This window comes from Leucoraja erinacea, chromosome 7 (assembly GCF_028641065.1).
Source record: "Leucoraja erinacea ecotype New England chromosome 7, Leri_hhj_1, whole genome shotgun sequence".
NCBI lineage: Eukaryota > Metazoa > Chordata > Chondrichthyes > Rajiformes > Rajidae > Leucoraja > Leucoraja erinaceus.
Genome location: NC_073383.1, coordinates 14,604,380 through 14,630,594, shown reverse-complemented (window position 1 = coordinate 14,630,594; position 26,215 = coordinate 14,604,380). Strand labels below are relative to the sequence as shown.

At 42.0% G+C, this 26,215-nt stretch overlaps 1 protein-coding gene across 1 annotated transcript in view; it reads left to right on the top strand.

The window, feature by feature from the left end:
- The window catches only part of col5a2b (collagen, type V, alpha 2b), a 121,779-nt gene that overhangs the window by 82,467 nt on the left and 13,097 nt on the right, over positions 1-26,215 (top strand). Inside the window, exons 35-47 of the mRNA XM_055637630.1 lie at positions 786-839; positions 1,774-1,827; positions 10,329-10,436; positions 10,547-10,600; positions 13,610-13,663; positions 16,572-16,786; positions 16,895-16,901; positions 17,381-17,488; positions 20,953-21,060; positions 21,583-21,636; positions 21,735-21,842; positions 22,560-22,613; positions 22,742-22,849. Of these exons, the coding sequence (XP_055493605.1) occupies positions 786-839; positions 1,774-1,827; positions 10,329-10,436; positions 10,547-10,600; positions 13,610-13,663; positions 16,572-16,786; positions 16,895-16,901; positions 17,381-17,488; positions 20,953-21,060; positions 21,583-21,636; positions 21,735-21,842; positions 22,560-22,613; positions 22,742-22,849 (1,086 nt within the window). The remainder of the gene's footprint in view (positions 1-785; positions 840-1,773; positions 1,828-10,328; positions 10,437-10,546; positions 10,601-13,609; positions 13,664-16,571; positions 16,787-16,894; positions 16,902-17,380; positions 17,489-20,952; positions 21,061-21,582; positions 21,637-21,734; positions 21,843-22,559; positions 22,614-22,741; positions 22,850-26,215) is intronic.

Here is a 26,215-nt window from a genome sequence, read left to right as displayed (position 1 = left end):
CCATCCTCAGTTCACCCATAGTCGGGCCAATTGAGGCCTCCACAGTTGCCTCTACGGAGGCCCGATGTTCCAGGCCGTTCTCGCCAGGAGATGGTGCTCCGGCGTCGGGAGAGTCCTCTCAGTGGCTAGGGACACCTGGAACGGCCGCTACCTTACCGGAGACCGCGGCTTCCGAAGCCGACAAGGCCGCAACGGTTGGCGCTCCATCACTGGCGATCTCATCGAGAGATCCCAGGCTCCAGATGTTGAGGTCAGCGCAGCTGCCCGCTCCGCAGACCCGCAGCTCCGCGATGTTTTTATCGGCGGTCTTCAGCTCACCGGAGCTCCAGCGCGGTGACCCAGGCAAGGCATCACCCGCTCCGCTCCACGATAGCGTTCCAGCGCTGTGCCGCAGCCGAAGCCGAGGTGCTGGGTGGTCCCCTCGGGAAAACGCCGCTCCAGGCCCGCTGGTAGGCCGCGAGGACGGGTCGACGGTGCAGCCCGGAGAAAAGCTGCCTCTCCAATCAGGTAGGGACCTAGAAAGTAGTTTTACCCCTCCCCCCCCACACAAAAAAAGTCTAGACCTCCTAAAAACAAACACTGAAACTCACTAAAAATTAAAGAAAAGAGTGAAAATGACGGACAGCTGCTAGCTAGCAGCCGTGCCCCAAGATGGTGCCCCCACTTGAATCAAACTTAATTAACATGCATTTAGTTATTTTCCTTTTCCATGCTGCATGATTGTTGTTGCTAACATACTTTAAATGTGATTTTTAATTTATTCTCATTTTTATCTGATTTTTCAGTCAGGGCCTGGTCCAAGTGGCCCTCCTGGACCTGCTGGATCTCGAGGCAATCCTGTAAGTAAATATCATTCGCAGAATGAGTGTTCTTTGAACTAAAGACAAGGAAAAATAATTTATAATGGCAGAAATATTTCATCGTAATTTAAACAATGTTTTCCCATCATGGAAGCCATGTACAGGTCTTGTATGTTCCAAAGCAAATGTCGGAGGCCGTCATTGATAGCAACATGAAACATTCAGAATAGTAATCAAACGTTTTAATATGGATTCTTCTAACACTTTAAACAGTTAAAATGCTTTGTTAAAGTAATTAAATTATTATTCCTGACTTAATTGACATTAATTTATGTGGAAAAATATTAATTTGACTTCAAGAAAATAGAAAACAAAATAGGAATGGGAACCGTTAATTTATAAAAAAACTGAATTTGGACTTTATATATAATCATTGGGTGTACCATACAAAGGAATATCAGATAGCAGGATTCTGCACCTGTGTAGAGCATACCTGATATTCTATCATTTAAACTTGCAATTAATCAAAAATTGTCAACTTCATTATTAAGGAGAGAGACATTTTTCTCATTAATGGGAAATCTAGGCAGAAGCTAAAAGGCTGACTACTGGACTCACTACAGTCATTATAAATACAGGGATTATATGTGGTTCAGAGATGGTCTGTAGGTGCTCCATCTTATTGATTGGACCATGGACATACAGTAGGCGGCACATAGCGATAATTTTAGCTCCACAATCAGCTTCACTTCCACATAAGTGATCTGGGGAAGGAATAGCAACAGCAGCATTCACAGATGTGTAGGTCAATAGCAGGTTTTAAATATAATATTTTCAATTGATATTGCTAGATTTATGATGAGTGATGTAAGCACATTATAGCCAAAGTATTACTTTAAATTTGGATTAGATGTGATTCTGTTTAATGGTGCGTTCCATGCTAACTTTAAATATACAATATTATTTCTTCTAGGGTGAACGAGGAGAAACTGGTCCAGTTGGCCAGAGTGGATTTCCTGGACCTCCTGTGAGTATACATTTAGCAAGACACAATGGTGTACTTTGCCTATAAAGCTTTTATTTAGAACTTTCATTATTTCATGGGCTTACATTTTATATTAAGGATATTAGTGAGGCTAACTCTCAACATCATTATTGTGTAAATTATACAATAACTTCTGGAGCAGTTTGTACATCCAGACTTTGGAGATCAGAAATCGGAGGTGCAAAGAGGCTTGGGGATGCTGGTGCAGGATTCTCAAAGTGTTAATTTGCAGGTTGAGTCAGTAGGATGAAAGGCAAATGCAAAGTTTGCATTTATTTTGAGAGGTCTGGAATATAAACGTCGAGATGTAATGCTGAAGATTTATAAGGCTATGATCAGGCCACATTTGGAATATTCTGAATAGTTTTGGGTCCCATATCTGAGGAAGGATGTGCTGGCATACGAGACGGTCCAGAGGGGGTTTACGGGAATGATCCCGGGGATGATCAGGTTAACTTACGAGTGTTTGGAAGCTCTGGGCCAATACCTGCAGGAATTTAAAAGGGTGGGGAGGGGAATTAATCTCATTTAAATCTAACAAATAATGAATGGCCTAGATAGGGTGAATGTGGAGAGGATGTTTCTAGTAGTGGGAGTGTCTAGGACCCTTGGCACAGGCTCAGAGAAAAAAAGACATATCTTTAGAATGGATATGAGGTGGGATTTCTTTAGCCAGAGGGTGGTGTATCTACGATACGATAGAACTGTATTTATCCCAGGAGGGAAATTGGTCTGCTAACTCTCATAAAACGCAAGATACATGAAACATGAAATTAAAGTGATGAGTGGAAAGGATTGGTGATATGCAAAGGTTGGGGAGGGGGGAGTCAGTCTACTGCACGACAGAAGTGGGCGGATTTGTACAGTTTAATAGCCACAGAGAAGAAGGATCTCCTGTGGTGTTCTGTACTGCATCTTGGTGGAACCAGTCTGCTGCTGAAGATGCTCCTCAGGTTGACCAATGCGTCATGGAGGGAGTGAGCTGTATTGTCCAAGATGCTCTGCAGTTTGAGGAGCATCCTCCACTCCAAGACCACCTCCCATGAATCCAACTCCGCCCCCAGCCTTTCTGATGAACTTATTACCCCGCAGCCTTCAACCTGCTGTGTTAATTTGAATCTGTAGAATTCTTTGCCATAGACAGCTGTGAATGCCACGTCATTGGGTATTTTTAAAGCAGAGATTGTAGCAATCACAGCTTACGGGGAGAAAGCAGGGGAATGAGGTTGAGGAGGAAAAATAGGTCAGCCATGTTCAAATGGTGTTGCAGACCTGATGGGTTGAATGGCCTAATTCTGGTCTTATGGACAGTATGGTTTCTATGGTGCATCTGTGGAAGTTTATAAGACTCAATGTAGACATACCGGATTTCCTCAGTCTCCTCAGTAAATAAAGGCATTGGTTTGCCTTCTTGGCTGCCACACCAATGTGGTCAATTTATCACAACTCTTTTGCAATATTAATACCAAGGAATGTGAAGCTCCCAACCATTTCCACATCTGCACCATTAACATTAATTTGAATCAGTAAAAATAAAAGTCACTAGAATTAAGTACCTGAAGAAGATAATGTGCCCCTTATAAAACAGATGGCTAAATGGTTGTTCCACAATAAATCATTGTAGTTGCATGGGTTAGTAAATCTTAAAAAGGAAAAATGATAGCATCCATTTCTAGAGCACCATTGGGAAGCACAGAAGCTATTTTAACTTTGTGCAGATGACTGGTTAGGTCATACTTGGAATGCTATGAACTGCTATGCACAATTCTGGTTTCCACATTATAGAAACAACATATAGCTGTTGGAGAAGGTACAAACAAGAGTATTGGTATGATTCCAGTACTGAGTGGTTTTATCTAATGGGAATGTCTGAACAAGCTGCTGGACATTCATCTGGAAAAGGGAAGATTGAGAATAGAATAAGATTGAGAGGCACATACATGTCTTACTTCTTCTTCTTGCGTATGGTGTGCACAGCCTAAAGTTATAGGTCAACTTGTTCTATTTGATCTATTTGTTTGTGCACGTCGGGCTGATTGCATTAGTCGAAACAGGGTGGACCATGTGAAGGTTGCAATCTCCCACCCCATACATATGTTAAAACCATTGGTATAAAACGGTCACTAGAAAGTACAATAACAAATTGAAAAAGAGCATTTTTACTTAGAATGTGGAAAGTACTGTGACATGGAGGAGTTAGTGGAGAATATAGAAGCATTGTGAAGGAAACTGCCCCAATTACCTTTGACAGCAGCGATTGAAGACATATTCAGAGGGAATTGAGAGCAGTTAATAAAAGAAATGCAGCATATGCAGTTAACAATGTTTTTAATTTGTAGTTAATTAAAGTGACATTTATTGGAATTCTATCCTAAAAAACAGCAATCCCAATCAATTATCTGTAAACAGAAGGGGGCGGGTACAAAGTATATCCTGAACTTCTTAAATACATTTAGACCCAGTAGTGGATCCTCAGCATATTATGGGTTCAGAGGTTACCAACTTTCATGACACAGTAAGCAGAAATGAAAGTTGACGATGTGGTGAATGCCTGATCTCAGGACTATTGCCTACCCTGGAGCATGATCTGGCCTAATTGTAATACTTTCTGATTCCTTAGGTATCTCTATTTGCAGTCACAAATGTTGTATTTAAAAGGCTTGAGATAGGCATGTAATATGCAGGGAATGGAAGGATATCCTGCAAATAAAATTGGTCCATTGGAGAGACAGAGTGGACAGCTATCTGCAGAGCCAAAAGAGATGGGGGAGATATTGAACAATTTATTTTCTTCGGTATTCACCAAGGAGAAGGATATTGAATTATGTGAGGTAACGGAAACTAGTAGAGTAGCTATGGATACTATGAGTTTCAAAGTAAAAGAAGTACAGGTGCACAACCTTTTATCCGGTGTTCCGGAAACCGAAAAACTCCGAAAACCGGCCATTTTTTCCAGGATGTCGTCTGCACACCAAAGCTCGCGTTTGGCGCCAAACTTGACCCGAAACGACCCACGGTCAACCCAGGTCTGTACTACTGTAGCGGCTGCCTCCTCCCCAGAGACCGGGGAGACACTTAAACATCTGTAAATCATTGCTTAAATGTTAGTCAGTTAGTTTGGAGGGCTTTTATGTGAAGGGGGGGTAAACTTTAATTCTTAGTCCCCTACCTGGTCGGAGAGGCGGGGAGCGGTCAATGCCTTACCGGGTCGCCGTGCAATAAGCTCCGCAGCGCTGTGGCCGCCAACTCCCAGCTGGGGCTGCGGGCAGTGCCGGTTGTAGCTCCGACTCCGGCAACTCTACCCCTGGCTGCGAGGCGCTCCAAATCCACCGCCGCCCGTGGCCGGACGCCCGCCCGCAGCCCCAGCTCCGCAAATGTTGGGAGTCGGCGGCGTCGCAGCACTGGGATACCAGCGGGAAGCGGGCAATGCCTTACCGGGTCGCTGTGCGGTAAGCTCCAGGGCGCTGAGGCTGCCTTCTCCCAACATTCGCGGAGCTGGGGCTCCGGGCGTCCGACCGCGGGCGGCGCTGGATTTGGAGCGCCCCGCAGCCAGGGGTCGAGTTGCCGGGGTCGGAGCTACAACCGGCGCCGCCCGCGGCCGGACGGAGCCCCCAGCTCCGCGATGTTGGGAGTTGCCGACCAGGTAGGGGACTAAGAATTAAAGTTTCCCCCTTCACCCATCCACCCCACCACCACCACATAAAATCCCTCCAAACTAACTGACTAACATTTATGCAATAATTTACAATGATTCCCCGGTCTCCAGGGAGGAGGTAGTCGCTCCAGACTTTTCAAGCCGCCCGCGCTACCTACCTAATCTACGCTAAAAATCTTCCATTCGGAAATCCGAAAATGTCCGAAATCCGACAAGTGTCTGGTCCCAAGGCTTTCGGATAAAAGGTTGTGCACCTGTACTGACACTTTTGAAAAATATAAAAGTGGATAAGTCTCCAGGTCCTGACAAGATATTCCCTAGGACATTGAGGGATGTTAGTGTAGAAATAGCTGGGGCTATGACAGAAATATTTCAAATGTCATTAGAAACGGGAATAGTCCCCGAGGATTGGCGTACTGCGCATGTTGTTCCATTGTTTAAAAAGGGTTCTAAGAGTAAACCTAGCAATTATAGGCCTGTTAGTTTGACTTCAGTGGTGGGCAAATTAATGGAAAAGATACTTCAAGATAATATATATATAATATATATATAAGCAGCTGGATGAACAGGGTCTGATTAGGAACAGTCAGCATGGATTTGTGCCTGGAAGGTCATGTTTGACTAATCTTCTTGAATTTTTTGAAGAGTTTACTAGGGAAATTGACGAGGGTAAAGCAGTGGATGTTGTCTATATGGACTTTAGTAAGGCCTTTGACAAGGTTCCTCATGGAAGGTTGGTTAAGAAGGTTCAACTGTTGGGTATAAATGCAGTAGCAAGATGGATTCAACAGTGGCTGAATGGGAGATGCCAGAGGGTAATGGTGGATGGTTGTTTGTCGGGTTGGAGGCAGGTGACTAGTGGGGTGCCTCAGGGATCGGTGTTGGGTCCTTTGTTGTTTGTCATGCACATCAATGATCTGGATGAAGGTGTGGTAAATTGGATTAGTGAGTATGCAGATGATACCAAGATAGGGGGTGTTGTGGATAATGAAGAGGATTTCCAAAGTCTACAGAGTGATTTAGGTCATTTGGAAGAATGGGCTGAAAGATCGCAGATGGAGTTTAATGCTGATAAATGTGAGGTGCTACACCTTGGCAGGACAAATCAAAATAGGACGTACATGGTAAATGGTAGGGAATTGAAGAATACAGTTGAACAGAAGGATCTGGGAATAACCGTGCATAGTTCCTTGAAGGTGGAATCTCATATAGATAGGGTGGTAAAGAAAGCTTTTGGTATGCTAGCCTTTATAAATCAGAGCATTGAGTATAGAAGCTGGGATGTAATGTTAAAATTGTACAAGGCATTGGTGAGACCAAATCTGGAGTATGGTGTACAATTTTGGTTGCCCAATTATAGGAAGGATGTCAACAAAATAGAGAGAGTACAGAGGAGATTTACTAGAATGTTGCCTGGGTTTAAACAACTAAGTTACAGAGAAAGGGTGAATAAGTTAGGTCTTTATTCTCTGGAGTGCAGAAGGTTAAGGGGGGACTTGATAGAGTTCTTTAAAATGATGAGAGGGATAGGCAGAGTTGATGTGGATCAGCTTTTCCCTTTAAGAATAGGGAAGATTCAAACAAGAGGACATGACTTCAGAATTAAGGGACAGAAGTTTAGGGGTAACATGAGGGGGAACTTATTTACTCAGAGAGTGGAATGAGCTTCCAGTGGAAGTGGTGGAGGCAGGTTTGTTGGTATAATTTAAAAATAAATTGGATAGGCATATGGATGAGAAGGGAATGGAGGGTTATAGTATGAGTGCAGGCAGGTGGGACTAAGGGAAAAAAGTTGTTCGGCACAGACTTGTAGGGCCGAGATGGCCTGTTTCCATGCTGTAATTGTTATATGGTTATATGGATCAGTGAAGGCAGTAGAGATTAGTGTAACTTGGCATTATGTTCGGCATGGACATTGTGGGCTGAAGGGCCTGCTCCTGTGCTGTATTGTTCTATGTTCTATGTTCTATGTTAATTGCTACTTGATGTTCTGCAAACACAGCTATACCAATAACACATTCTATGTTGCTTTATAGTTGTATCATGGAAATGTTTCATAAATCTCATGAACTGAAGTGATCCCTAGTAACTGGTGTGTTTATTGGCATCAAAAATAGAAATATAGTCCAAAGTCAAAACAAAAAGTAAAATATTCCATTCTGTGCTATTTAGCATCAAAGCCAATGCGGTCTCTGAAACTACAAATAGTTTTAAAAGAAAACTATTGACTTAACCCATTAACCCATTATCAGGTGCTTACTGGCCTCACTTTACCTGATCATAAATTCTAGGTGCAGAATTAGAGCATACGACCCATCAAGTCTACTCCGCCATTCAATCATGACTGATCTATCTTTCCCTCTCAACCCCATTCTCATGCCTGCTCCCCACAACTCCTGACACCCATACTAATCAAGAATCTGTCAACCTCCACCTTAAAAATATCCATTGACTTGGCCTCCTCAGCTGTCTGTGGCAAAAAAAATCCACAGATTCGTCACCCTCTGACTAAGGAAATTCTTCCTCATCGGATGGAATGTATTTAGTCTGGTCTCTTTATGCTAATAATTATTAGATACCTGCACTCTAAAGGGCCTGTCCGTCCCACTTGGGCATCATTTGCACGTCATTTATGCAACATCATTTACGAGTGACAGGTGCACGGCGTGCATTACGTGCGCATGGAGCATGATGAGGCACGGTGGCGTAGGCAGTGACACGCAGTAGCGCGCAGCGCCCCAAGATTTTGGGATTCTCAAAATCCTCGCGTGCCACCTGTGTGATGCCCAAGTGGGACATGCCCTTAATGTAAGATCTTCAGATAGACTGCAACCAAAAATATATCTTTTCATCATTCCCAACATGTGAGATGTGTTTCAGTAATACATTTTGGCTGCCTAGGTAACAATTTTGTGACTGTCATCTCTAACACATCAGGCATGAGTAGACATTCTCACATTGCACAAATATTGCACAAATGTGAAGTCATTTCAGGGTGAGCAGAACTCCAGTGAGTGATCTCTCCCAATATCAACACATGTTCATGAATAGAAAGACTCTGATTAATGATTGACTATATTCAAGTTAATGATGTCTATTTTTGTCTATTCGTATCTGTCAACACTTTCAGCAAATAACCACAGTTCTGGTTACAAAGTGCTTCATCAACACATGCATATACTGATTCCTTAACAAGCACCATTGCATTAACTTTCTGTTTCTTAGCTGGGATATTATCCACACATATACAAACTGGCCAGTTCAGAATGTTTTCTGACTCCTTGTCCCAGATTGTCCCTCTTCCTTGCAATGGTTGGTCTATGAAGTTGAAACTGCCAGTGCCTTGTTAAGTCTTCTTTATGCATCTTTTTCCACATACTCTCTAGATAATTCTAGTTATCTTTATACCCAAACCTTTTCCAAATATAGACATAAATATTTCAAAAGGCAATGCATCTTCCAGCACTGTAATGCAAAACACATTGTTTCTCATGAATTTTAAAACTACAAAGAAACCACAACATTTAAGGGAAATCTGTTTGCTTTGTGCTATGCAAGGGAGATTGTGTTATTAATGCAAATTGATTGAAAGATACAGCATTGATAAAGGCCCTTCCGCCCACTGAGTCCACACCATATAGCAATCACCCATTCACACTAGTTCTATGTTATCCCTCTTTTACATCCACTCCCTACAAACCATGGGCAATTTTCAGAAGCCTGTTAATCTACGTCTTAGGGAGGTGGGAGGAAACCAGAGCACCCGGAGGAAACCCATGGGGAAATATGCAATCACCACACCGGTACCACCGACAGGATTGAACCTCAGCCTCTGGCGTTGTGAGGCAGGTGCTCTCCAGCTGCACCACTGTGCCACCCAAGTCATAAAGAGAACCCTATTCAAGTGTATTGTACAGTCCACAGCATATTTCGCGCAGGCAGCCACCCAATCTGTGAAAATGGCATGCACTAAATTACTGATACTACCATTTCACTGGTTAATAACAGAGCAGTAGAACTTCAAAGAGTGGTTTGTGCTGCTTACTTCTCGTGCTTCAACTGTTTAACGCCTCAAAGTGTATCCCTGTTCAGTGGAGCAAAACCCAGTTAATGACAGCAGCATTAATATAGGAAGAAAGAAAGGCTCTGCTATTAACATATTGTGCTTATCTAATATATTAGTTATCCCAACATGCAACAGGCAAATGGGAACAGTATATTCTTCAAGTGGTTTTGGAAAAAAATTGGTTGAAACAAACTCTGAGTACAACAATTCAGAAAGATATTCCAAGGGAGAAATTTAGTTTAGAGCTAGAGTTTAAATTTAGAAAAGAGGCTCTTTGGCTCAATGAGTTCACGCTGACTAGCGATCACCCACACATTAGTTCTATTCTACAAACTAGGGACAATTTACAAATGCCTACATGTCTTTAGAATGTGGGAGGAAACCTAAGCACCCAGAGAGAACCCACAGGGAGAATGTACAAACTTTGTACAGACAGCACTCATAGTCAGGATCGAACCCGGGACTCTGGCACTGTAAAGCAGAAACTCAACCGCTGTGCAACCCACAGAAATTTGACTTAGATCGCAAGCATTTAAAGTATTGTTTTGCAGTTGTACATGCCTGCACACGGTCAATGGATTCTGATCAGAGGCAAGAAAACGTAATTGGATGCCAACAATCAAGGACTAGATTTGTCATATTCCCTTTCTTGGGCATGCAGTGCAAGTTGATATAGTCCCACTGCTTCAGAGGTTAAAGTAGACCATTGTATTGTTAACTCTGGCACTGTGCACAGCTAATGTAATTTTTTTTAACAATCAGGGTAATGATGGACAAACTGGTCCAAAAGGTTCAGATGGTGGACTTGGTCCAAAAGGTGAAAATGGATCTCCTGGTTCTGCAGGGGCAAACGGACCTCCTGGTCCATCGGTGAGTGCCTATTCTGAAATGAATGATTAGGATCAATATTATAAATATATTGTTAAGTTAAATTATGTTTGTTTTGACTGATATCTGTTAAATTATTTGTGTTATTACAGGGCCATGTTGGGAAAACGGGTCCAAAGGGTGCACAGGGATTACAAGGCTATCCTGTAAGTATTGCAATTAGTAATGGATGTTCAACTAACTTTGGCATTAGTCATGGTTACTATAATCCATTTTAGTTAAGTGCATGGAATGTTAGATTAATAGATAGCAATTAATAATTAGTTGCTTAAATGGTTGGTCAATCTGCAAGAGAAATGTTATAAATTCTCAAAATATTTGCCAAAATATTTCAATTAAAAATGTTTTTCAGTTTAGTTTGGAGTCCAATATTTTTTCTTAATACCACAGACCAAATATTTGTCATCATTGGATTACATCTGGTTCAATTTAATATGTAAGCGATATGGGTTATTTCTTCAATTGCAGTAAATGAAAGGAAAGTCAATAAATGGAGGTATGGAACAAATCAGTCACAAACAAATTGAATGATGAAACAGACCCCATAGCAGAAATGAATAACTTTTGATCATCCATTGTTATTCATGCATTCATCTGCAATTATCTAAATAATGGACAATATCTTGGGTTTTGGCATTTATGAAACCTATTAAACGTAATCATGGTCAATGTTATTAAATGTATATGAGAAAATGCAATTTGATCATTGGACATGCACAAATTTCATTATGTTACTATGGAAGTTGGACCCTATTCATCACTTTATTAAATATTCTAAAGTAGTTACATTTTCCATTTAAAGTCAAAGCACATGAAACTGCAAAATTTAATGGAAGGACATTTGCAGCCAGACTCTGGTTTTTGTACCTCAATAATGCCTCTGATGATCTTTCATCAAGAAAGAAAAACCTCACAACATTATGAGTTCTACCTGAGGTTCACATATAATCCTGTTGTACAAATCTCCACCTTTACTTGGTCAGAATGCACCAGTTTCCATCTTATAGCCTTCTGTGAGCCACAGCATGACCAGTGCTTCAGAAATCATTGTTCAAGAACTATTGCATCAGATGCTTGGATTTGAATATTTGCATTAGAACGTTGTGGGGCAACAAATAGTCCAAATCAATGGTCTAATGTATGAATAAAAAATAACGACATACATTTTTATTGCCATTCTTTAATCTTTTTTAAATGATGACAGAATAATTTTTCAACTTTAGCAGAGTAAATGGAAACTAATATAAAAAGGAACCAATATAAAATAAAAGGTTTATTTGTTATGGTCAAGTAAAATGCTTTTTTTTCTTTACATGTTTACAATTGTTTTAAAGAGGTCTTTGGGAGGTCTTGTTGCAGTTGTATAAGACATAGTGAGACCGCATTTAGTGTGTTGTGTTCAGTTCTGGGCACAATGTTATAGGAAAGATATTGTCAAGCTTGAAAGGGTTCAGAGAGATTTACGAGGATGTTGCCAGGACATAGAAATCTGAGCTATAGGGAGAGGTTGAGTAGGCTGGGTCTCTATTCCTTGGAGCGCAGAAGGATGAGGGATGATCTTATAGAGATGTATAAGATCATGAGAGGAATAGATTGGGTAGATGCGCAGAGTGCCTTGCCCAGAGTAGGGGAATCGAGGACCAGAGGGCATAGATTCAAGGTGAAGGGGAAAAGATTTAATAGGAATCTGAGAGGTAACTTTGTCACACAAAGGATGGTGGGTGTATGGAACAAGCTGCCAGAGGAGGTAGTTGAGGCTGGGACTACCCCAACGTGTAAGAAACAGTTAGACAGGTACATGGATAGCACAGGTTTGGAGGAATATGGACCAAGCGTAGGCAGGTGGGACTAGTGTAGCTGAAACATGTTGGCCGGCGTGGGCAAGTCAGGCTGAGAGGCCTGTTTTCACACTGTATCACTCTATGACTCTGTCTATTAATTTGCTGAATTAAAAATTAAGTTGCATTTATCAACTTTGTTTCCATAAATATATTCTCCTGTTTTAATCTTTTGACTAATTAACTAATTCAATAAACTAATAACTAAAAAGTATAAAATCAACACATTAAAAAATAGACATTATTAAAATGATATGCACCATTTTTTTTTTACATTTCCACTGTACTGTCTTAAATAAAATACATTGGGTTTAATGATGCTCTGGCAGAGAAACCCAATAGGAAACCCAATTCGTACTCTAATCTCAATTTCCAGATGAGTTAAAACAGGCATTGCATTGAAATATACAGTAACTGAATTTAAATGAAGATTATCTCCTTCAAGTCTTTGGAAAGAATCAACAATTTGGGCTTTTTTCCCTGCTTGATTACTTTATGTAAAAGTATTGATATGGGTTTATTATCTCACCTGTATCGAGAAATAGCAAAAAATGATGTTTGCATGCCAACCAGTGAATCATAATGTACATTAATACAATCAAGTCATACAGCAGGGAGGGCAAAGAGAGAAATACCGGGGTGCAGAATATAGTATTACACCATTACAGCTTTACAGTTACAGAAAAAGTGGTAGATTAAAAAAAGTGCAAGGTCCAGAATGGGGTACGTTGGAAGCTCAGTATTCCACCCTTCTCATGGATGGACTATCCAGTAATCGGATAACAGTGGGGAAGTAACAGCCCTTGAATCTGGACCAAATGGGTACTGTAGAATTATGCTGCAGCTATTGGATTTTGTATTTATCAGAATATCCTTCAAGAGAAAGACATACCATGTGAAGAATCTGTGAAAGTGCGCAAATTCAATGGTCGTAAAAGTAGCGATAATTTTATAAATTTGCCTCAGCCAAACTAACCACTTCAAAGCAACTTTGTCCCACAAAGCTTTTTAAATGTCGGTGTAAATATTGGTAATCTGGTAGATTTATCTATTTTCATAGGCCTCTGCTCCTTTTCAATTACTATAGCAGCCATTTCTGAATCCAAGAGCAGTGGAATTTGAACGTTTGGTTTACCAATTCTCCAATTAACTAGTTCATATTTCATAGAGAATTACATCTCTTTATTACCATCCATAATGATATAGGCAATATTGTAGATGTAGAAAGCTAAATTTGAAGGGTCTTTTTTAAAGTATAACAAATACAATTCCATTTTCAATTTCCTGAAAGATAATTGAGATTGTATTTTTCTTTAGGGTGGTCCTGGTGGGCCTGGTATTCCTGGACCCAATGGTTCTCCTGGTATAGATGTAAGTAACTTTTATAGTCAAATTTCTTCTATTCCATAGACATTCTTTCATTGCACTCTTCTAATGTTATACTGATCTTTAAACTCTATCACCGTGTCATGTCTTTAATATTTTATTTTGAATTAGTTACTGCTGAATGTATTTCCCTTGACCTACGATACGATATGATACAACTGTATTTACCCTGAGGGAAATTGGTCTTCCACTAGTCAAAAGACACAGTTACAGGGCATTGAAAGCGTCATGTGCATTATAATAACAATGGAATTTAAGTGACCAGTTATTTCACAGCTCAAATATAATATTGCAATAAAAAGGTTGAAATTATTGGTTACCCTTAACACAACATAATGCGAAAACCAACTAACTAAACTAAAAATATACAAAATAGATAGAAATTACATGAATAAGGAAAAAGACGAGGAGAGACTGTTGGCTGGCTGCCGTGTGCACAGTGCTGGAACTGGAACCAATTCAAGATATGTTTAAGAGTGAGGTTTAGATAATAGAAAATGCATGAAATTCACCTTATTTACTTCTTCCAGAAATTACAGGTGACATGGGTTCCAGAGGGCATAACGGATTTCAAGCACCCTTCTCCGCCCTTAATGGGCCTGTCCCACTTAGGCGACTTCTTAGGCAACTGCAGGAGACTATGCAGTCGCCACATGTTTGCGGGTGGTTGCCGGGGAGTCGCCTTCATGGTCGTGAGGAGTTCCCGCTTTCTGGGAACTAGTCGCAGCCTCATTATGGTCGCCATGAATTTTTCCATATGTTGAAAAATTAGCGCCGACTAGAATGAAGCCGCCATGGAGAGTAGCGAGAATTCTCGAGCCGTAGGTGGGTCGCCAGGAGGTCCTAATGTGTTGCCAGGACGTCGGAGGTTCTCATAGGTTGTTGCCGGTGCTGGCCGGTGAATTTCATTGGGGAAAAAAGGTAAGCAATAGTTTTCAGAATCAAGGATAGCCGACCGGTAATGTTAAATGTCCGCCGAGCTTCACAGCCGAGTATCTTTGGCTTCTAAAAAGTTGTTTCCACTTCTTCTCCCCCCCTCTTCCCTCCTCTTTTAAAGGACATCGTTCACTGTGCTTTAGCCATCTTTTTACAGCGCCAACCTTCCTATTCATCATGGTGTGTCTGTGTTTTACCTTGGCATTTCACCGTGTGAATTTTTTAGACAGCGCTCCACCCGCTTGCCCTGTCCCCCGCCTGCATAACGGACTGGTGAAGGAAGCGATGTGTTTGCGTGTGTGTGTTCCACTCTGACAGTCGCCATTCCAGTTGCCGTTTTTTTAGGCGACTGCCGGCAACTGCAGTCGCCAGCAGTCCGCTGAAAAATCCCCTACGTGGGACAGGCCCATAACTCTATAGGTAAAATTATTTATATTTATTAAAGAACTAAAATATATATGTTTTTTAATCTGAACAGCAAAAGAGAAAATATTTTAGTTTCCTGTGGTCTTGCAATGCAATTTATGATAATTTATCAGGGCTATAGTTTATGACCAGACTCTGTGGCAAAATGCTGACGGTGCTAAATTTATGTAACAATTGGCATTTCCCAGCATTAAGTGCCAGCAAGTTCAGGAAGAGCACATTCATGAATGCTGTCGGCCCCATCATGTCAATTTTGTTGTTTGCTGGTGATGCCTCTCCATGACTCATACATAGCCAGTCATCCCAGAGAAACACACTGGAATTCCCTCAAAGACCTGCATCGTTGGATGTAGAAACATGTCATCTTTCATTTCAGTGAAAAAACACGATGCTAGGGCAATTTGTACTTTGAATTGTTTTAATTTATTTAGGCTTCAGAGATAGACTTTAGTAAGAGAATGCAGAAATAGGCACTTCGGCCCACCGAGTCCACACCGACCATCAATCACCCCGTACACGAGCACCATCCGACGCCCTAGGGCCAATTTACAATTTTTACCAATGCTTATTAACCTACAAACCCGCACGTCTTTGGAGCATCCAGTGAAAAGCCATGTAGTCGCTAGCAGAACCTACAAACTTCATGCAGACAGCACCCATAGTCAGGATTGAACTGCGAAACCTCCCTACATCTTCCGCTAATAAGGTAGCAACTCTACCATTGCGCCGCTGCGCCCCTTTTAAACATCGTCAATTGTTTGATTTTTTAAATAACAGAATAGTTTTGGATATCTTTAAAATTGTTTAGGTAATTCTTAGAGAGTGATGCAAAGAGCTATAGATGCTGGAATCTTGAGCAAAAAAACACGCAAAGTACTAGAGTAACCCAGTGGGTCAGGCAACGTCTCTGGAGAACGTGGGCAACCTGAAATGTCGCCTATCCGTGTTCTCCAGACATGTGGCTAAATACAAATTGGAGGAACAGCAACTCATATTTTGCTTGGCCAGCTTACAACCTAGTGGTCTGAAATATGATTTCTCTAAGTTTAAGTAACCCCTCCATTTCCTCTCTACATCCATCCCTCACATAGTCGCACCAGCTCATTCTAACCTAGGCCACAGCTAACAATGGCCCTGATGATCTCTCTACACCATCCTCTCATTTCCCTTTCCCCTGAATCTAATCTGAAGAAGGGTCTCGACCCGAAACGTCACCCATTTCTTCTCTCCAGAGATGCTGCCTGTCCCGCTGAGTTACTGCAGCATTTTGTGTCTATGCTGTGTGACAAGCTGAATTACTCTGGCACTTTGTATTCTTTCTTCTTATTGTGTGAAGCAGAGCTGATATTTCTTCCCAAGGTCTTGTTGTAATCCCTGCTGTATGGCACCAGAAGTTATAGAGGCACCAGTGCTTAAAACTCTGATGGGTTGTCTACTGGCTCACTGGAGAATCGCCAAATAACTTCCAAGCAACTGGGAAACATGATATGTACCTTTCATGGTGTTATCAATAGCTTTTTTCTTTGTACAGGGGAAAGATGGTTCTACTGGCTTACAAGGCCCAGCAGGTAAAGATGGTTCACCTGGTTCAGCAGGTAAACCAGGTTCCGACGGTGCAACTGGACCAACTGGTTACAAAGGGGAACCTGGCTCCCCAGGTCCACTAGGTCAGCCTGGCGAAAGTGGTCCTAAAGTAAGTAAAGCAATTCATGTCTCACATGCTAAACAAATTAATTCAATGACAATGCTCAGAAATTAAATGTGCAGTATATAATAGAGATTCCACCTGTTAGCAAATATATTATATTTACCAGGTTTTCAGCAGGCTAAAGGACATTATCGAGTATTAAGTAGTGACATGGTAAAAAAAATGCTGGGAAATGATTTAACCTTTAGTTTAGACTCAGGATGCAACACGGAATCTGCGCCGACCTGCTATCCCACCACACTAACACTGTCCTACACACACTATGGACAATTTACGATTTTACCAAGTCAATTAGCTTTGGAGTGTGGGAGGAAACGGGAGCACCCAGAGAAAACCCACGCAGGTCACGGGGAGAACGTACAAACACCATACAGACAGCACTCATAGTCGGGATCAAACCCAGGTCTCTGGCGCTGTAATGAAGCAACTCTACTGCTGCTCCACTGTGCTGCCCAACCTTGGTAATTGCAGGAATAGGACCATCAAGAATGGTAGTTTTAAGATATAGCATCAAAGCCAGATGCAGCATCTAAATTATCTCCTCTGTTAATGTCACGTTAGATATTTTTTAATGTTTTGACTCATTGTACATAATGTGCTTAAGAAAATTTTGGGTATTTTATCTTGAATAGGGTGACGTTGGAATACCAGGCCCTTCAGGCTTGGTAGGAAAAGTAGGCCTTGTAGGGCTTCCTGGTAAACCAGGAAAAGATGGTCAAATGGGGAATAATGGTCCACCTGTAAGTATTAATCTAACACTTTCTACTCTATTTTCTGCATTTAGTCCACACCCGTGTGCACTTTTAGCCTCAGATGAAAGCAAGGTATTTCTTCTATGATCATGAATAAAGAAATTAACAAAACTGTGGATAGGATAGGTTTGCTGGGATATGGACCGCATGCGGGGGCAGGTGGGACTACTGTAGCTGTGACATGATGGCTGGTGTGGGTAAGTAGGGCTGAGGGGCCTGTTTCCACACTGTATCACTCTATGACTCTCTGTCTACTGGAAAAATAATCTTTGTGTTTTATCACTTGAACTGAAAGAATCAACAAATTCTATAGAGAAAGCAGAACATGTACTTGGATGTTAAAAAAAAAAAGACAAAGGGCAGGAGTAACTCAGTTGATCAGACAGCATCCCTGGAGAACATGGATCGGTGACGTTTTGCGTTGGGAGCCTTCTTCAGACTGCTGTGGGGGGGGTGGAAAGTATGCTGGAAGAGGGGAGCGGCAGGACAAAGTACGGCAGGTAATACCTGACCACGGGGGGAGGGTTTTTTTAAAATAGGCTGGTGGTTGGACAACGGCCAGAGAAGAAATACAAGATGTGCGATAAAAGGATTGAAGAGTTGTGAATCGTGAAGCCAGAGGAAGGAATTTAGGTGGAGGGGGAGGGGAGAAGTAGGTGCAAATCTAGGTGGGGCACAGGGAGCAGATTTAATCCAGGTGTGGATGAAACAAAGAGGGTAGATGGGGTGTTTCCAGACAGGGAATGGAGGGAGTTTTTTTAGTATTTTAGTTTAGAGATACAGTGCTGAAACAGGATCTTTGGCCCACCGAGTCCACAACGACCCAGCGATCCCCGCACATTAACACTATCCTACACACACTAGCGACAATTTACACTTATACCAAGCCAATTAACCTACAAACCTGTATGCTTTTGGAGTGCGGGAGGAAATGGAAGGTCTCTGAAAAAACCCACGCAGGTCATAGAGAGACATACAAACTCTGTTCAGACAGCACCCGTAGTCGGGATCAAACCCGGGTGTCCCGCTCCGCAAGCGCTGTAAGACAGCAACTCGACCGCTGCACCACCGTGTTGTCCACATTATTAGAGTCATTAGAGGTTACCTACAATTGGAGATTTCAATGTTCATACTGTTGGATTGTAAGCTCTCCAAGCAGGATATGACGTTTCGCAGTGCAAAACTGTCCATTTCTTGTATTTCATCTCTGGCCTTTGTCCAGCCGTCTGCCTGTTTAATACACCCCCCCCCCCCCCCCCCCCCCCCCCCCCTTCACAGCTCACTAAAGGTGGCAGCACAGGTAGATAACGTGTATGGTATAATGAAGGTATATGGTAACATTGCCTTAATTGCTAGGGGCATTGAATATAAGAGTCTAAAAGGCATGATTCAGCTCAGCAGGATCTTGATTAGGAACACATTTGGAATATTCTGTGCAGTTCTGGTCGCCCCATTACAGGAAAGATGTGGAGGCTTTAGAAAGGGTGCAGAGAAGGTTTATCAGAATGGGGTTGGGGTTCAGCTATTGGGAGAGGTTGGAGAGTCTTCACTAGTTTTGTCTGGAATGTCGAAGGTTGAGGGGAGACTTGATTGAAGTAAATACAATTATGAAAGGGATAGTTATGGTAGACAGCCAGAACCTTTTTTCCCCAGGGTGGAAATGCCCAACAATACAGGGCATGGTCAGGTTAGAGGGGGAATGTTTAAAGGAGACGTGTGGGGCACAATGAGTGATAGAGGCCTGGAACGCATTGCCGGGGGTGGTGGTGGAAGTAGTTATGATAGTGGCATTTAAGAGGTTTTTTAACAGGCACATGGAAGATCAGGATATAGTGCTATATGGGTAACTAGGCATCATGTTTGGCACATCTATTCTGGGCCCAAGGGCCCGTTCATGTGCTGTACTGTTCTATGTTCTAAGTTCTAAGTACATCTCTATAGTTTTCTTCCCCCACCCACTCCGCACCACCCTTACAGTCTGAAGATAGCTACTGACCTGAAACATCATCTATTCATGTTTCGGAAAAGATGCTGACTGATCTGCTGAGTTACTACAAAACATTGGGTCTTTCCTTAGTCGAACGGTTGATTGATGGTCAGATTGGACTCGATGGGCCAAAGGGCTTGTTTTCATTCTGTACCTTTCTATCTCTACCTATGGGGAATCCACTTGAAAAATCAAAAAAAGATTTAAACTTTGGGGAAAAGAAAAAGAAAGAAACTTATGAAACCAGAGTGTGGTGATTGAGATCAAAGAGAAGATAGGAAATCTGAGCACCCGGAGAAAAGACTTGCAGGTCACAGGGAGAATGTACAAACTCCGTACTGACAGCACCTGTAGTCAGGATTGAACCCGGGTCTTTGGCGCTGCAAGGCAGCAAATCTACCGCTGTGCCACTGTGCTGCCCCTCTGTGCTGTAATATTTCCTATGCTTCCAAAGGATATAGATTTAAATAGTTGTCTATTCACCAGCCAATGGATTACCTGTAAGTAGATTTCTAACAGCACAACTTTGGGGTTATCGCCAGCAGATTGTTTTAAAACAATCTGAATTATTCACTTTATTCGCATTTGATCCTTGACCTTCATCTTTTCTTACAATAGTGGTCTTGGTTTCTCACAGTATTAGATAAGGTGATTAACATTCTTCGTTAGACTTTAGAGAGATTCAGCACAGAAACAGGTGCTGGGCCCACCGAGGTCATGCCGACCAGTGATCACCCCTTACACTAGCACTATCCTGCACACGAGGAACAATCTACAATTTCTACCTAAGCCAATTAACCTACAAACCTACAAGTCTTTGGAATATGGGAGGAAACCGGAGCACCTGGAGAAAACCCACGCGGTCACACGGAGAACATACAAAGTCCTTACAGATGGCACCCATAGTTAGGATCAAACCCGGTCTCTAACACTGTAAGGCAGCAACTCTACCGCTGCGCCACTGTGCCACCCTAGTCATTCTGATTCTGAAAAGTCCGTTTGAAATACTAGTACTTTTTGGCAAGTTCCCTTTTGAAATACCAGCTACTTTTGGAAAGTTTTTTGTTATATGCAGAATTTCTCCACAGTTAATTTCTGTGTGTTTTTCCTACGTTCTAACTAATTGGTTCTATTTCGATCAATGCCATTCCAAAACGAGGGAGACTTTTGCCAAGTTTAGATAAAGGTAATTTCCAGCAGCAGAAGCAGACATCAAAGATGTGCGACTAGTTTTTGAATTTTTCTGTAGGATAGTCAACATAAATACAAATTTAGCCCAAATATTGTATATTTTAGCCCAAATCCTCTGTGCTAAATATTGTGATGATTCTTGTATCAAAAATACTAAATTCTCATAAATGATAGGTAATTTGTATTACAGATTTCAAGCAGCATTGCTCTGTTTAAAAAGATTATTACTTCACATTGACATTTACTGATGTTAATCTAACAATGTATTATTTAGGGTGAGGCTGGGACAGTTGGTAAGCCTGGTCCTAATGGTGAACGAGGTGCAGAAGGTCTAAGGGGACCAGCAGGCATGAATGGACACCCTGGTCAATCTGGCCATGATGTAAGTAGTTTGATTCTTGCTTAATTTTATACTTAAATGCAACAGTATTCTATGATTCCAGCAGTACAGGGTTCAGGTCAGGGAATGATCATGTTGAGTGGCAAAGCTCACTCGTAGGGCTCTTCAGCTCATTCCTGCTCTGTTATTTTCTAAACATAGAAAAATAGATGCAGGAGTAGGTAATTCGAGCCAGCACCGCCATTCAATATGATCATGGCTGATCATCTAAAATCAGTACCCTAGTCCAGCTTTTTTTCCCTTTAGCCCTAAGAGCTAAATCTAACTTCCTCTTGAAAATATCCAGTGAATTGGCCTCCACTGCCTTATGTGGTTATGGTGGTTATTTTATTAACTGCAGATGATGATACTCTCCAATTTTGTAGAAATGAATCCATTTATATGAGCAACCATCTACTGAACATCTGCTGCTTGGGCGCATTACTCTCAAGTAACCATTATTCCCAGTTTTGATCCAGCATTCTTTGGTACTATATATTAAGAAGACATCCTCTTATGTTCCAGGGTGGTCCTGGTCCAAGTGGCTCTCCTGGCCAAGAAGGAAGGCCTGGTAATAAAGTAAGGAGCTTAAGGAACTGAATAATATTGTACATATTGCAGTTTTTTTTGTCTCTGGTCAGTGTTGACTGTCAATGTTAATGTTTTGAATGGTATAGGGTGAACGTGGTGAGCCTGGGTCAGCAGGGCGCATTGGTCTACCGGGAAATCCGGGAGGTCCTGGTCAATCTGGTGCACCTGGAAAAACTGGTGATAAAGGTTCATCGGTAAGGTTGGAAACTTACTCTGCACGATCCATTACAATCTACTAATGCATCATTTGAAAGATATTTGCGACATATTTATATGATTCTTAAATACTTGAAAATGTCAGCATCTAACAGCATTCTGATCTATTTGAACATTTGGTCAATATGTTTGAAAATTTAAAAGACAATTGAAGAAATAAAAATCTCCTTTTAAAAGAAGAATTAAAAATCTACTTTTTAAAAAAAACATTTCAATAGCTGTGCTAAGCAAATGCTTGAACACCTATTGTGCAAGAAGAATTAATTCATTAACTGATCATGAATGTTGCTGAATGTAGCATTCTTCATTCCATATTGTCCCTAAACTGTGGTGAAAGTTTTTTTTGATCTCATGAGATCATTTTTTTGATCTCATTGTCAAATCTGGGGTTACATTAAGACTAGGTCGTAAGAATAGCAGATTTCTTCCATACCATATATTAATGAACCAAAGTATATTTAGCACAATTAGGCAAGCATTTTTTAAAAAAACATTGAAATTCTGAATTTATTTAACTACTGGAGTTTGAATCTCACCATCTGGAGAATTTAATTTTGGGTCCCAGATCAATGATCCAATCCTTGCTGGTCGACTAACTTAATAGCATAGTAGTTTCAGAGTTTTTTTAGTTATGGAATGAATTAAGGCCAGATTGTTCTTAACTTCTTGTTTTTCCTTCCTTTTGTATCTTTCAGGGGACTCCAGGTACACAGGGTCCTCAAGGTCCATCTGGGCCAGCTGGACATTTGGTAAATTAACCTTTGCTCTCGTTTTCAAAATTGCCTTGAAGTAAACACAAAAACTTTCTATAATGTTTATTAAAGTAATTTCAGACCTTTTTGAAGCCCTGTAATTTAATAAATGTGTCGTTTTCTAGGGCCCACCTGGTTCACGTGGTGAAAAGGGTGAAACTGGACCATCTGGTATGAATGGCATCAAGGGTCACCAAGGCCACCCTGGGCCAGCAGGTATTCGAGGGCTTCCAGTAAGTATTTTATGCTTGGGCTGAACTTATAACAAAGTCATGCACCTCCAGAATTAATTTGCACCAAACTAGTTTGCCCTTGATAGATATATTACACTGCAAATGTATGTTAACCACAGATTAGATCTTCCAATTTCATTTCCTCTTGGGATAGTTTTCATGACCTAAAGGTTGTCATGGCATAGTACAGCGGTTTCAAAAGAAAAGAGATATAGATGTTAGACACAAAATGCTGGAGTAACTCAGCGGATCGGGCACCATCTTTGGAGGAAAAGAATAGGTGACGTTTCGAGTCGAGGCCCTTCTTCAGAAGAGTCAATTCCATATCCATATAGCTAACTCTCGCTGGATCTCACGCGATCCAATCTTCCTGAGTGGGTTAGCACACAGCACCTTATTCAAGGCCTTGCTGAAATCCATATAGACAACATCTATGAGCTCAATGCGTTTTACGCACGCTTTGACAGGGAGAATACTGATGTGCCTTTCCGATCCCCCATTCGCTGTGATGGCATGTCAGTCTCAGTCACAGAGGCCGATATCAGGAAATCCTTCAGAGGGGTGAACCCCCGAAAAGCACCTGGTCCTGATGGTATACCCGGTCGTGTTCTAAAAACCTGTGCGGACCAACTGGCGGGAGTTTTTACGGACGTTTTCAACCTCTCACTTCTGAGGTCTGAGTTCCCCACCTGCTTTAAAAGGGCATCAATTATACCGGTGCCCAAGAAGAGTAAGGTGACATGCCTCAATGACTATCGACCAGTGACACTAACGCCGTTGGTGATGAAGTGCTTTGAGAGGTTGATCATGGAGCAAATCAACTCCTACCTCGACAAAAACCTGGAGCCACTGCAGTTCGCGTACCACCACAACAGATCAACGGTGGATGCAATCTCGCTGGCCCTCCACTCTGCACTGGACCACTTGGACAACAAAAACTCATATGTCAGGCTGTTATTCATTGATTATAGCTCGGCATTTAACACAATCATCCCCTCCAAACTGGTTAGCAAACTCGCAGAACTGGGTCTCTGCGCATCCCTCTGCAACTGGATCCTCGACTTCCTCATCCACAGACCACAGTCTGTTCGTATTGGTGGAAATGTGTCAGCCTCAATAACAATCAGCACGGGAGCACCTCAAGGCTGCATGCTCAGCCACTGCTTTACTCACTCTATACCTATGACTGCGTGGCGAACTACAGTCCGAACTCCATCATCAAGTTCGCTGACGACACCACTATTGTGGGGCGTATCACGGATGGGGATGAGTCAGAATACAGAAGAGAGATCGAGCAACTGTCCATATGGTGCCAATGCAATAACCTGGCCCTCAACACCAGCAAAACCAAGGAACTGATTGTAGACTTTGGAAGGAGTAGGAGGGGGACCCACAGCCCCATTTATATCAACGGGTCAAAGGTTGAAAGGGTCAAGAACTTCAAATTCCTGGGCGTGCACATCTCTGAAGATCTTTCCTGGTCCGAGAACACTAACGCAATTATCAAAAAAGCTCATCAGCGTCTCTACTTCCTGAAAAGATTACGGAGAGTCGGATTGTCAAGGAAGACTCTCTCTAACTTCTACAGGTACACAGTCGAGAGCATGCTGACCGGTTGCATCGTGGCTTGGTTCGGCAATTTGAGCGCCCTGGAGAGGAAAAGACTACAAAAAGTAGTAAACACTGCCCAGTCCATCATCGGCTCTGACCTTCCTTCCATCGAGGGGATTTATCACAGTCGCTGCCTCAAAAAGGCTGGAAGTATCATCAAAGACCCACACCATCCTGGCCACACACTCGTCTCCCTGCTACCTTCAGGTAGAAGGTACAGGAGCCTGAAGACTGCAACAACCAGGTTCAGGAATAGCTACTTCCCCACAGCCATCAGGCTATTAAACCTGGCTCGGACAAAACTCTGATTATTAATAACCCACTTTCTGTTATTTGCACTTTACCAGTTTATTTATTCATGTGTGTATATATTTATATCATGGTATATAATAATAATAATAATAATAATAATAATAATAATAATAACTTTATTTATAAAGCGCTTTTAGACAACATCAGTTACCACAAAGTGCTGTACATGGGAAGTCAACAAAAAGTTATTACAAACTACTAAAACCATTAAGACGACAGGACTATAAAAACAGTAAAAATTAAAAGACATTAAAAGCACTAAAACAGGAACAATGTCTCAGCCAGTGTCGAAAGCCAGTGAATAAAAGTGAGTTTTTAGGGAGGATTTAAAGATGGACAGTGATGGGGCCTGTCTGATCTGCAGCGGCAAGGTGTTCCAGAGTGCCGGAGCAGCAACAGAAAAGGCTCTATCCCCTCTGAGCTTCCGCTTAGACCTTGGTACCTCAAGGAGCAGCTGATCCGCTGACCTGAGGCACCGGGTAGGAGCATATCGGTGGAGCAGCTCAGAGAGGTAAGGCGGGGCGAGGCCATTCAATGATTTAAAAACAAATAAAATAATTTTAAAATGAACTCGAAAGTGCACTGGGAGCCAGTGAAGGGAGGCCAAAATTGGCGTAATGTGCTCCCTCTTTCGAGTTCCGGTTAAAAGGCGAGCGGCAGCATTTTGGACCAACTGGAGACGAGCCAACGAAGCTCGTGAGACTCCAGAGTAGAGTGCGTTACAGTAATCCAGCCGAGATGAAATAAAGGCATGGATTACTGTTTCAAAATGCTGCCGCTCGAGAATGGGCTTCACCTTTGCCAGCTTCCTTAGGTGAAAGAAGCTGGACTTACCCACTGCGCCTATTTGTTTATCTAATTTAAAATCACCGTCCATCATAAGACCCAGGTTTAAAACTGTTGGCTTTACGAACACTGCAAGTGGACCCAAGTCAACAGAGGGAGGTTCACGGCAGCCATTAGGGCCGAACAAAATCACTTCTGTCTTTTTTTCGTTAAGTCCCAGAAAGTTTAAGGCCATCCAGGACTTACATAGAAACATAGAAATTAGGTGCAGGAGTAGGCCATTCGGCCCTTCGAGCCTGCACCGCCATTTAATATGATCATGGCTGATCATCCAACTCAGTATCCCGTATCTGCCTTCTCTCCATACCCTCTGATCCCCTTGGCCACAAGGGCCACATCTAACTCCCTCTTAAATATAGCCAATGAACTGGCCTCAACTACCCTCTGTGGCAGAGAGTTCCAGAGATTCACCACTCTCTGTGTGAAATAAGTTCTCTTTGTCTCAGTTTTAAAGGATTTCCCCCTTATCCTTAAGCTGTGACCCCTTGTCCTGGACTTCCCCAACATCGGGAACAATCTTCCTACATCTAGCCTGTCCAACCCCTTAAGAATTTTGTAAGTTTCTATAAGATCCCCTCTCAATCTCCTAAATTCTAG